The 12712-nt window shown below is 55.6% G+C and overlaps 1 protein-coding gene across 1 annotated transcript in view; it reads left to right on the forward strand.

Annotated features, from left to right (window-relative positions):
- The window catches only part of LOC112548522 (killer cell lectin-like receptor subfamily F member 1), a 6630-nt gene extending 4578 nt beyond the window's left edge, over window positions 1-2052 (forward strand). Inside the window, 5 exon segments of the mRNA XM_025194537.1 lie at window positions 1-69; window positions 453-601; window positions 1003-1091; window positions 1504-1668; window positions 1850-2052. The exon segment at window positions 1-69 is cut by the window's left edge and continues 20 nt beyond it. Of these exon segments, the coding sequence (XP_025050322.1) occupies window positions 1-69; window positions 453-601; window positions 1003-1091; window positions 1504-1627 (431 nt within the window). The 3' untranslated portion in view covers window positions 1628-1668; window positions 1850-2052.
- The last annotated feature ends 10660 nt before the right edge of the window (window positions 2053-12712 follow it).

Genomic DNA, 12712 nt, shown 5'->3' on the forward strand with positions numbered 1-12712 from the left:
CACGTTTGCAAGAGCAGCTGAATACGTCTTTGAGATCCCACAGCAGGGCACGGCCATGCCAGTTTACAGGTACCCTCCGGGGTCGGGGGCAGGGTGGGAAGCAGGGCACCCCCATGGGCATCAGTTTGGGCAGGATAGGGATAGCCCTTCCTCCATCTGGCAGCACTGGGCCCAGGCCCTGTGAGAAGTAGGTGAGTGCATCACTGTGGGAGGGAACCCCAGCATCATGGCCTGGCTCCCCCAGACCTTCCATCCTTCCTCTGCCCTGCCGCCCCTTGACCTGGGCACTGTCTGGGTCCCAAACAGTCCACTCTAGGCTTGGGCTGTAGGTAGAGCCAATGTCTCCTGGAACCGTCCAGATCCCTGGGACTTGGTAACACCCCCAGCAGCAGCCCATGGCCATGACACCGGTCAAGACAGAGGCACTGGTGTGAATGGCTGCCTGTGCCCAGATTGCTGCCCAGAGACCTGGGTGCTGCACCGCGGGAAGTGCCTGTTCCTCTCGAAGAAGAAGAAGACCTGGGATGAAAGCAAAGTGAACTGTGAACGGGAATCCTCCCAGCTGCTTGTCCTCTGGGACTGGAATGGCACAAGCATGCCGGTATGGTGCTGTGGGGGCTGGGGGGCAATGGGAAAGCAATGCCTGGTAACAGTGGGGAACAGAAAACCTCCCTGAGTGTGAGACTTTGGGGTCAGGGTAAGGTAGCGCAGCCTCCCTGGGGCAATCACCTGGGGCTGGGCACAGGGGTGGTGCTGCGCTGGCTGCAGCATTGCCCCACCTCCGGCCCCTAGCTGCAGTAAGCCCTGCAAGAGGCTGGGGCTGGAAGCAGCTGGAACTGATGCAGGTGCGGGAGCTGGGGGCGCTGATGCCACAGATGACCCTGCCCACCCCGTTCCCCCCCTACTGCCCATCCATGGGGAGCTCCATGGCCCCAGCTGCCCCTTGTTCTTTGGCTCTGGGACAGGCCAGGGGCTGTTTCCAATTGGCTGCTCCCTTCCCAGAGCTTTCTCACCAACATGGATGCCTCGTACTGGATCGGGCTCTGGTATGAGAGGAGCTGGACATGGATTGACGGGACTCCATACCCAGAGTGAGCTGTGCTTCGGTTCCCAGTCTCGGAGCCCTGTTCCACTTCTATCACGTGTCATGCATGGAGGGGGGTCAGGGCAAGGACTGTGCTCATTGCAAGGACAGGATCTGCGCAGCGCAGGCAGCGGGGGCTGGCAGGAGCCTTGATCCCAGGCTGTGCCTGTGCCAGGAGCTGCCAGTATGGACTGGGCTTGGCTCTGGCAGTTCTGCTGAGGCCCGGCCAGGAGTGAGGGGCTGCTTGCTGGCCACGTGGGATGAGAGAGGGGAGCTGTGGCCCAGGCAGAGTGCTGCAGGGGTGAGACTGGCTGGAATGGGGCCTGAGCCCTGGCTGCAACAGGACCAGTGGGGCATGGCATAGCATGGGCTGGGATGGTCTGGGGGCCCTGACGTGGCCTCTGTCTTTGTCTTTGCAGCGTTCAGCAACTTAAAGGTTATGGCTTTTATGGAGCAATTAAAGGGGGAAGTATAGACACAGAAAGTTCATACATTGATAAACGCCACTGGGTGTGTGAGAAGTCAGCCACTTTCCCCCAGTGAGCTGAAGAGCCTGACCCCGGGGTATGAAGACAGGAGGCTCTGTGAGTATGAGAGCGTGTGCCCACACTGGGTGCCCTCACTGCACCCTGGAGCCCAGGGACTCGTGTGCCCTTCTCCCCTGGCTGTGGGAGCCCTGCGCCCCCACGCAGGAGTGTGGCCAGGGGAGAGGGGCTGCGCTCTGCCTCTCAGCAGCCCCAGCTCACCCTGCCCCTTGCCTTCCAGCTCCCGCCGCTCCAGCACGGCCGCACCTGGAGCACTTCCCTCCCCACTCCCAGCACTGTCTGCACTGAACTGCATCCTGTCGGCTCTGGCTCAACTTTCCAATCTGTTGATATCTGTCTGCATTGCACGCACACACTCCAGCATCTTCCCAGACCTTCCCAGCACCGTATCATCTGTAGCTTGCTTGAGAAGCTCTCTGTGCCAACAACCAGACCACGAATGGACACAGTGAGCAGCCCCAGGCCCAGGACAGACCCTTGCAGAGGTCCGTTCTGAGCCTCCTGCCGTCCTGACACGGACCCCATCAGAATTACTGACCCCTTTGCTGGTGGCGATGGAGCCAGTTGCTTGCGCACCATATAGTAGCTTTGTGCAGCCCACAGTCTCCACTTGCTTTAGGAGGAGGTTGTTGGGACCTTGTCCAAAGCCTTGCTGCACAGCAGACTTGACACTGTGCGCTGTCACAGGGAGCTTTCAGGCAGAGCAGAGCTGGGTATGTTTGGTCAGGACCCTGAGCTGACCACTTGCACTTTCTCTGCTGGCTGTAGGAAAGGACCCTTGTTCAGGTCCTCACCTCTGCTGCACCCCCTTAGCCTGTGGCACCACCTTGGGTTTGTAAGAAATGCAACACAAAGAAAGAAAGTTCAACAAATAAACTGTCACTTTGGTTTTGGCTGGTCCAAGGCTCTGGCTTGCTTGGTTTTCCCCAGGCTGCTTTCCCCCTTGCCTCTAATTTTCCAGAGGCATCGAAGTGGGCTCCATGCAAATAAAACAGACCAATAAACAACCCAAAGAGAAACTGCTCTCAGTCCTCCTGGCAGCTGCTTCATCCAGACTGTCCCAGGCTCAGGGTTGCCCCCATTCTCTATTTCCACCCCTGCAGCCACCCAGAGGCTGCTTTCAGTGTCCTTTTTACCTCCCCAGTTCACCTGGGCTGGCTCTTCTTCATTCCCCACCCCTGGGCTAGCTCCCTTGCTTGGGAGGCTTACTGTTCTCCTGGACCTGGACCCTGAGCCTCTGGTGAGTCCTTCCAGGTCTGGGGTGTGCGCAGGGAATGCTGCCAGGGTGTGGGGCCATTCGGGCTCCTCCACACCCCTAGTAATAGGGCCGGGACCTGTCGCAGACACCCACAGCCGGCCCTTCATCCACCCCCACAGTTAGTCCATCATAGCAGGAGATCAAGCTTGTTGGACATGATTTGTTCGCCGGCTGCTCAGAAACGGCATTTCCTCCTCCGCATGCTTGCAAATGGCCTTCCTCAGTGTCTGCTCTTGTAACTTCCTGGGGATCAGGGTCATGGCAACTTACTTTTTGGTTGGACTTGTGTTTAGGAGTGAGACTGATGGAACAATGAGACCAGTCCAGTCACAACTCAGTGCTTTATGAGGATACACAACAGTAAAGACTTGTTGGTACTAGTGAAGGCAATGCTTACGCAGCCTGGGGGTCAGGAAGAGCAGGTCTGCTGCCCAGGACTCCCTGCTTTCCTGGGTACTCTCTCTGGGGTATTTTTTGTTTTTTTTCTGCTGAGCTTTGGTTATGCTCCAAGTTGTCACTTGCCCTAGGCCCAATATTTGTGGGTGGTTGATATGACATGCTAATAATTGATCTCTGATTGGCTCATTTAAATGCCTTGATTTTCACTGGGACTTTTGGAACTGGGTGGAACCAGATTTTAGTGTTGCAAGAGATCAACTTAGCTAAGGCTCTTTATTTTTGTGTGTCATTTAATCATCTGGTAATCTTTACTGTAATCAAGATCATGTTCGTCAATTGAAATTCTAGCCTCTGCTCTGTCATTGTGTGACACAGGACACAGGGCAAGATGGACTTGGGGTCTGACACAGTTCATAGCAGCTATGATGTCAGTATGGCTTTCTGAGGTGCCCAGCACATCACCATGTAAGGAAACATCACCATATGCAGAGCCCCCACACCTCTCTGGCGAGCCCCCCGCAGAACTGTCTGTGCTAGGGAGGGCAGGGCTGTGGCTACCAGGGCCAATGGCAGGGCCGTGACTCCTCATCCAACCAAGCTGGGCTGCCCCAGCCTGTGGTCGAGGCCATGTCTGCTTCTGGTTGATGCTTTTGGCACTTCCTGTGCTTGCTCCAGCAACCCCACACAGCAGAGCCACATACGCCATGAGCCACTGTGTGCCCAACCACCAGGATTTATGAGCCCCAGCTGTTATCCACAGTCCCCTCAGGAAGAAGCATGACCCCCTGGGCACAGGAGGCAGGTAGGAGCCAGAACCCCTTCCCCACCGGGTCCTGCCCCAGCCCCACACCCTGACCAGCCTCTGTGTCTGCATGATGCCAAGGGCACTATGAGACCCTCCAGCTGGGCCTGGTAGGTGAGGGTCCAGCTGGGTACAGGGTCAAGCAGTGCAGAGATGAGTGTGAGGGCAGCAGGAGTCTGCAGAAGAGATCACATCTGTCTCAAGTGTGCAAGATCGAAAGCACTGGGAGAAGATAATGTAGGGGGCACAGACAGACAGCTCTGGTTGTGCAGGGACAGGACTGAGGGGTGGCTCTGCTTGCTTTGCCCAGGATGCAAGGCAATATGGGGGTGTGTGGCTGCCCCAGGCTTTGCTGGTGGCCACATGGGCCAGGAGGAGTGCTCCCCTCTCCCCAGTTGCTCCAGGTACCAGGGTTTCCTTTTCCATCCTTAGAGGTGCTGGGTGCCAGCTGCAGAGAGGTGCTGGGCTGTGTGTGTGAGCGAGGAAGGGCCGCAGGCACTGTGCAAACTCACCCGTTCAGACACGCGGCCACCTTCTCTGCAGCCCAGGCTGGGATTGAGGACGGGGCTGTGCCAATGCTCCTGACAAGACCAGCCCCACAGGGCCCTGAGGCTGCAGTGGGGGCAGGAAGGGCTGGGGCAGGTGTGGGGGGAGGATCTTGTTACATCCCAGCCCCTACCTGCCCCTGCAGAGCTGCTCCCTGGCAGTGCTGGGGTGGGGGGTGTCTCAGGCCAGCTGCCCTCTCCCTGGCAGGAGTCTGCATGTGCTGGAGCTGGTCCCAGGGCACCTCATGTCTTGCAGAGCCCTGGTGGAGCACACGGCCCCTGCCCCTGGGCCTGCTGGCAGCCTGCCTGGCCCTGCTGGCCATCACCATCGCCCTGCGGGTCTGCTGTGAGTAGGACCCTGTCCAGATGGCAAGGAGTGTGGGTAGGGGGGGGAATGGGCAGGGGTGGGGGCAGCTTGGGGGACACAGGGACTGCCTGAGCCTGGGGGCAGGGCCATGAACCCCCTCAAAGAGACAGCAGCAGGGGGAAGGGGTGGTTCCCCGAACCAAGGTGGATCCATAGTGACTCTGGAAATGTCCCTACAGGTGACCTGCACGGGGGCTGGTGGGTGGGTGGTATCTTGCATGACCCAAGACTAGGGCCAACACACATGGGAGGGGGCAGGGCAGACAGGCTGGGGCCCTGGTTCAGGGCTGGCCCCGGTGCCCGGCTGCCCAGCTTCCACCCACCCCTGTCCCTGTCCCTGTCCCTGTCTCTGTCCCTGGCTGCACCATCCCCATGGCCCCAGGGGATTCAGTGGAGGTGTGAGCACGGGGGGTCCTGCCCCTTCCTGGGATGCAGTGCCCAGCCGGGGGTGCCAGGCTCTGCCCTTGGCACTGATGGCCCCATGTCCACAGACTGGCAGCTGGGGCAGTGTTTGGTGTTGGCACAAGTGAAGATCCAGTGTATTCAGCAGCGGCTGAACATGTCTGAGACTGCCTTGGCCAGAACACAGTCCTGCCAGGCTACAGGTACCGAAGGGAAGGGCAGGAAGTGGGACAGCCCCAAGGATGGGAGGTTTGGGCACAACAGCTCTTCCCCTCCCAGGCAGGGCTGGGACCAGACTCTGTGGGGTGCAAGTGGGAGCATCACTGTGGAAGTACTTGCCTGGCTGCCCCCATCCTTCAGTCCTCACCCTCCCCTGCTGGCCTGTGGCCTGGGCACTGCCTGGGCCCCACCATGAATGCACCAGGGCTGGGCTGTGGGCAGAGCCGATGGGTCTTGGAAGGGCCACGTCCACAGCAGCAGCTCATGGCTCTGGCCCTGACTGGGGCATGGGTGTGAGCAGCTTCCCATGCTCAGACTGCTGCCCTAAGACCTGGGTGCTGCACCGCGGGAAGTGCCTGTTCCTCTCCAAGGAGGAGAAGACCTGGAAGGAAAGCAAAGAGTCGTATGAATGGGAATCCTCCCAGGACTGGGTGCAATCAGTTTGGTCTTCACCTGGGCCTGGGACCACACCACCATGCCGGTACAGGGCTGCAGGGCCTGGGAGCGCAGGGGGAAGGTGGTCCCTGGTGGAGGTGGAGATCATAAAACCTGCCTGGGAGGGAGATGCTGGGGGCAGAGCAGGGCAGGGCAGCCTCCCTGGGGGCATTTCTCTGGGACCGGGCACAGCCAAAGCATGAGGAGGATGTGGTTACCGGACTGTCCTTTCTCATCAGACCACCCCCTCTACCTCTGGTCCCCAGCTTCAGTGGGCCTTGCAAGGGACTGGTGCTGGGAGCAGCTGGAGCTGATGCAGGTGCTCTTGATGTGTGTAGCTGTCCGGGGACCAGGTGCTGGAGCTCTCGGGGCTTATGCCACGAGGGTCCTGCTCTCTACTGCGGCTGTATGAGCGCATTCGCTCCCTCCCCAGAGTTTCCTCGCCATCATGGGTGCCTCGTACTGGATTGGGCTGCAGTTTCATGTGGGCTGGACTTGGATCGACGGGGCTCCGTGCCCAGAGTGAGCTGTGCTCCAGGTCCTCGGCCGGGGAGCCCCGTTCAGATCCTGTCACCAGTGTCATGCAGGGATGGGGGCAGGGCGGGGGCTGCGCTCTGTGAGAGGGCAGGATCTGTGCAGTGCGAGCAAGGGAGGCTGCCAAGAGCCTTGATCCCAGGCTGTGGGAGCTGCCTGCATGGACTGGACTTGGCTCTGGCAGCCCCACTGCAGCCTGGCCAGGAGCAAGGTACTGCCTGCTAGCTTTGCTGGTTTGGGGAGGGGGGCTGTGGCCCAGGCAGGATGATGCAGGGGTCAGACTGGCCTCAATGGGGCCTGGGCCCCCGCTGCATCTGGATGGGCAGGGGCTTGAGGAGACTGGGATTGTCCAGGGGCTCTAACATGGCCTATGTCTTTGCAGTGGTCAAAAACTTCCAGGTCCCAGTTATTATGGAGTCATTAAATGGGGCAGCATAGAGAAAGGAGGTGTCTACAATGACAAACACCACTGGGAATGTGAGAAGCCAGCCAGCTGCCCCCAGTTAGCTGCAAAGACTGACCCTGGGGTATGAAGACTGGAGACTCTGTAAGTATTAGAGTGAACACCTGAGCTGGTGCCCACACTGGGTGCCCTTGCTGCACCCTGGTGCCCAGTGACTCCTGTGCCTGTCCCCTCTCCTGGCAGCGGGAGCCCTGTGCCCCCACACAGGAGCGTGGCCGGGGAAGAGGGGCTGTGTTCTGGCTCTCAGCAGCCCCAGCTCACCCTGCCCCTTGCCTTCCAGCTCCCCCCACTCCAGCACGGCCGCACCTGGCGCGCTTCCCTCCGCGCTCCCAGCACGCAGCATTGCATGCTCTCCAGCCCTACCCCAGCCTGGCTGCCCTTGCCCAGCCACCTCCACTTCCAGTACCTTCATCCTGCCCGTCCCATGGCCCAGACCCACGTGGGCTTCTTCATGCAGCTGCAGCACACTGCAGACTCCTGTTGAATCTGGGAGCTCCCGAGATGCCTGGGTCCTTCTCCGTAGCACTGCCCCCAGTCACGTCTCACCCACTCTGTGCCTGTGTCCATGATCCTTCCTCCTGAGGACAGCACCTTGCACTTGTCCACACTGAACTGCATCCTGTCAGCTTTATCCTGGCTTTCCAGTCTGTTGAGATCCATCTGCTCTGTGCTCACACCCTCCAGCATGTTCACAACCATGCTCAGCATCATTTGGTCCTTAACTTGCTCCAGAAGGTTTCCATGCTTGCATCCAGACCATGAATGGACATGTTGAGCAGCCTTGGGACTAGGAAAGAGCCCTTTGGGGCTCCGTTCAAAGCCACCTGCCATCCTGACATGGACCTAGTCAGAATGACTGACCCCTTTGCTGGTGGTGATGGGACCAGTTGTCTGTCCACCGTGTAGTAGCTTTGTGCACCTGATGTGTCTTCCCTTGATTTATGAAGAGGTCACGAAGGACCTTCTCCAAAACCTTGCTGAAGTGCAGACACACAACACCCACATCAGGCCCTTCATCCACTGCCCAGCCCCGGTTACTCTATCATAGCAGGAGATCAAGGTTGTTGGACATGTTTTGTTCATAGTAAAACCCTGCTGGCTTCTCCAGACCAGCCTTTCCTCCTCCACATGCTTGCAACCAGCCTTCCTCAGTGGCTGCTTTTATAACTTCCTGGGGTCAAGGTCATGGTGACTGTTACCTTTTGGCTGGACTTGTTATTAGGAGTGAGTCTGATTGATCAATGAGACCATTCCAGTTACAAATCAATACTGTGCAATAGTAAAGATTTATTGGTACTAATGAAGATAATGCTTACTTTGAAATGTGTATTTTTGAGATAGCAAAAGTCCCAATATTTATGGATGGTTGATTTGCCATGTTAATAATTGATCTCTGTTTGGTTTATTTTAATGTCTTTGTTGCACTGGGACTCTGCAATATGATGCAATCAGATTTTAGTGCTGCTGGGAAAGAGGTAAAGGGATCAACTTAGCTAAGGCTCTTTGACCCCAGTCTGTTAATCATCTGGTAATCTTTACTGTAATCAAGATCACATTCATCAATTCAAATGTGTATTTTTGTGATAGCAGAAGGACAGATTTCCTATCTCTTTTATGGCTTGGTTTTTGGCCCTTGCTCAGTTATCTACTAACTGTGGGCTGACAAACTGGCTTCCCTCTTTCCATCCTCAAGGCTGCCTTTGTGTCTAGAATCTTCAACAGGTTAGCAAAAATACATTAATTATAGGAGAATAATCATGAATAACTTTTCTCACGCGAGGTATTAATGTTTGAGGATGCAACTGTAACACAGAGCATGTAGGATACAGGCCCTTTGTTGCTCTTCAGTCACGTTTCTGCAGCTCTGACTCAAGTTCCCTGAAAAAGACCACGCCTGACATCCACAATTTTCCTGCAATTCGGTTTTGCTTTGGACACCATAAGCTTGATGGAGTTATTGTGCTGGTTGTCACCCATTACTCAGGCTGCACAGGCCCATGCCTGGCTACAGTGACTGCTCTTTAATTCTCCAGGTCCTCTTGTCTTTTCCAGAGAGGGGCCTGTGACAGGGCCCCTACCCTGGTATGAGAAGCAGAAGGGGATCCCAGGACACCTGACCCTTTTCTAGCTGTTGCCCCTGCATATTTTAACCAGATGCCTGTGGTTCCCACACTTGGGCTATCTTGCCCATATGACAGGCTTCCTTACAGCAGCGCTGTGGCCGCATTTAAAGCCACCATACCACTCCTTTTTCATCTCTTTTAGTTGCAGTTCTTTATTGGCAGCAGGACCCAGCCCCTGGCTGCACTATGGGATGTTTATTAAAGGTGGTTGTGCGGTCTCAGATTACTCAGCCCTTGCAGCGGTTTTACCACCATTTCCTCTTATCAGTCAAGGTGAACAGCACATTCAAAACTAAAACTGTGTTCCTTTAACAACTCGGATGCACAGTCTGATACCCTCCACTTCAAGGCAGGTTTCTGAGTTGCTTGGTTTCCCAAATCCATGCGCCTGGGATGCAAGGTACAACCCAGTCACACATTGGTCTGTTCGACCCCTTCCACCTGCATGTGGGTGGCAAGTTCACACTTCTCACATGGAGTAGCACCTGCAGGGCTTGTTAGTTAAGGTTTTTCCTTTATCTGTGTGCCTTCAAGCAGAGGGACATCAAACCTGTCTCCAGCCACAAAGAAAAACAACCAGCTTGCAGCTGTTCATCTCCTTTGTCAGCAACATTCACACAGCAGGACGGGTCAAATGGCTCCTTCCCCCTTGCCGAAGGCCATAACTTTTGGGATCCCCAAGTAGGAGAGCAGAATGGCTTGACCACCCGCCGAGGAAGCCAGACCACTGAATATCTAAGAGGGCAAGAACAACAGGCCAGAAGGAGAGCCGGCAAGAGATGGGCTGACAGCAGCCCAGCGAGGGGCTCTCAACTGAGAAGAGGCTGAGCCCTGGGCTTTGCCTTCCACTCCCAGGCATAAGCCAGGCCAAGGGCAAGTGACAGAGGCCAGGCCCTCTTTCTGAGACTGCCCTACCTGCATCTCCCAGGGATGTGACCTGGTCCCCAGAAACACACAAAGCCCCAGATGTCTGCTGCCTCCTGGAGAGAGCACAGTTTCCCATCTCCCCACCCCTCTCTCTGCCTGGTGCCTGCACCCTGCAGGATCTGGCATGGATGTGGAGTGCAGCCCTGTCCTGGGGCAGCTGCACCCAGACAGGTGGGGCAAAGCACAACAGCAAACCTGAGTTGGGTCCTACTGAACAGTGCTGATTCCTGTGCGCACAGAAGGGTGGGAAGAGCCAGGAGAATGGGCAAGTCGGGCATCTGCAGGGCCACGTCACTGCAAAGTCCCAGGGGACACCTCAGCCTCACAATGCCTCTGAACCCTTCTGATAACTTCTGCAGGAGCTCAGCGCAAGCAAGAGGTGAGAATAGACAGGAAATGCTCAGAATTGCAGCAGTGACATGTGAAGGGGGGATTTCATCGTTGTCTGAGGAAACCAGGGTTGCCAACCAACAAAACATTTATCACTGTCGTTTGCAAACTGTGAGTTGACAACCACACTCTTCCCTGACACCTATAGGACATGATGCACGTCATCCTTTTTATTTTTTAGCTTCTTGGTTCAGGCTGCAATGCCACGAGAGCCTGAAGTTGCTCTGGAGGTCAGGGCATGCATTCAGGGTGATTGGTGCAGAGCAGAGACCTGGACTGGGGCACCACAGTGATGCCGAACAGAGGTAGAGCCTGGGAGATGCTTTCAGGAAGGAAACGCAGATGCAGCTAAGAGACCACTTTTCCGGGTATTATAAGAGACTGCTCCCTGAGGCAGGCAGAGCTGCAGCCTGCAAGAGGAAAGGCTCTTTCTGACCCAGCCCTAAGTCCTGCACAGGATTTGGGGAAAGGGTGAGTGTCCCTGAGCCACTCAGCTGGAGTGACCACAGTACAGTTAGGTTGAACATCCACGTGAGAAGGGAGATAAGAAGAAAACCTGTCTCAGCCACATTTACCTTGAAGAAGGGAGAGTGCATCACAGGGAGGAGCTGGTCACACAGGACAGAACAGGGGCCCTCAGGAGGAGAAGCCCATTCAAGTAACATGGGAACTGCCCCAGAACAGCTAATTGGAGGCTCAGACCAAATGCATATGGCACATCAGAAAAAAAATTGTGGGACAGCAGAGCACAGGCAGCCAGCACGGGGTAATGGCTGTGCTGCAGAGGCAGGAAGATGAAGAAAAAAAGGCTTCTTTCAGACAGTGGAGGTTCTTTGGGTAAATCGGGGAAATGAGAAAGGTCAGGAACCCTGGTCAATCAAGTGTCAGACTGTAATGAAACAATTCCAGAAAGAACTGGAGGAGAAATGTGTGAGCAGCACAGATGGCAACAGGAAACATTTCCTGAAGTCCATGAGGAGCCAAAGACCTCTCTGTGGAGGGAGGGCTGGTAGGGCTGTGTGAGGCTTCAGACCCTGCTTCAGATCTGGAGAAGCTTCAGATGCATCGGCGTCTGAAGCAGCATGTCTAGATTGAAGTACTGGCTTTGTTAGGCTTTCCAAAGCACTTCAGAAAAGCTTTGGAGCTGCTTCAGAGATCCAGCCATAGGGTATAATGAGGAATTAATTAAATATCTATAATGTTGTTGTTTTTTTGTCTGATTTGGATGAAATTTTTAGGGGTGGTAGCCCCTGGTGAGGCCACAAAGTCTGCTAAGTTTCAAGAAGATCGGTTTAGGGATTTGGGGGAAACTGCACCTCAAGCTGCTGACAGGCAAAACTTGTGATATGGGTGACACTGTGTGTGTTAAGGCACAGTAGGCTGAAAACTGCAGGGGTGGTGGCCCCGGCTGAGGCCACAAAGCCTGCCAAGTTTCAAGGAGATAAGTGCAGGGGTTTGGGGGAAGCTGCACCCCAAGCTGCGGACAAGTAAAACTCGTGCCACGGGTGACACTCTGTGTGCTAAGGTGCAGCGGGCTGAAAACTGCAGGGATGGTGGCCCCTGTTGTGGCCACAATGCCTGTGAGCTGTCGAGGAGATCGGTGCAAGGGTTCTGGGTTCTGGGACCGTGCACCCTTAGCTACTGTTACGTCTCAGCTCCGTGCTCTTGGGCAACCCTGGCACAGGATGCAGTCTGTCTGACTCACAAAGGACTCACCCCCCCTCCCTCCCCTCCTCTACCTAAATGAAACAGATTAAGATGCAGTGAGAGACACACCTAAGTCCCTCCAGATAAGGGTGACAAGAGTGAAACGACTGCCCTAGGTCTCATTTGCATCCGAGATGGAACCAGATGACCATTCATTTACATGGGAGATGGAGAACAGAAAGCCTGAAGCAGAGACTGCAGTGAATTCTGGGACCAGAGAAGCAGCGGAGCACTGTATGATGGGGAATCTGTGCTCCAAATGCTAATCAACCCATGTTCGCACACACCCAGCTCAGCATTTATCAGACCAGTTCTAATCTGGATTTACAAAGGATTTTTTCCCCCCTGAGACACACACACACAGCTCTAAGTTTAATAGGCATCTCGGGCCGTACAGTCCCCGGTCCCACTATGGGAGGCCTATTTAAACTTGATTGACTAAAGCTCGGTTGCTGGGTTAGGGAATGCTGAGGCAAGAGACTGAGTCAGAGGGGGTATGGGCAACATTTAAAC

Source organism: Alligator sinensis, unplaced genomic scaffold, assembly GCF_000455745.1.
Source record: "Alligator sinensis unplaced genomic scaffold, ASM45574v1 scaffold1282_1, whole genome shotgun sequence".
Classification (NCBI taxonomy): Eukaryota; Metazoa; Chordata; order Crocodylia; family Alligatoridae; genus Alligator; species Alligator sinensis.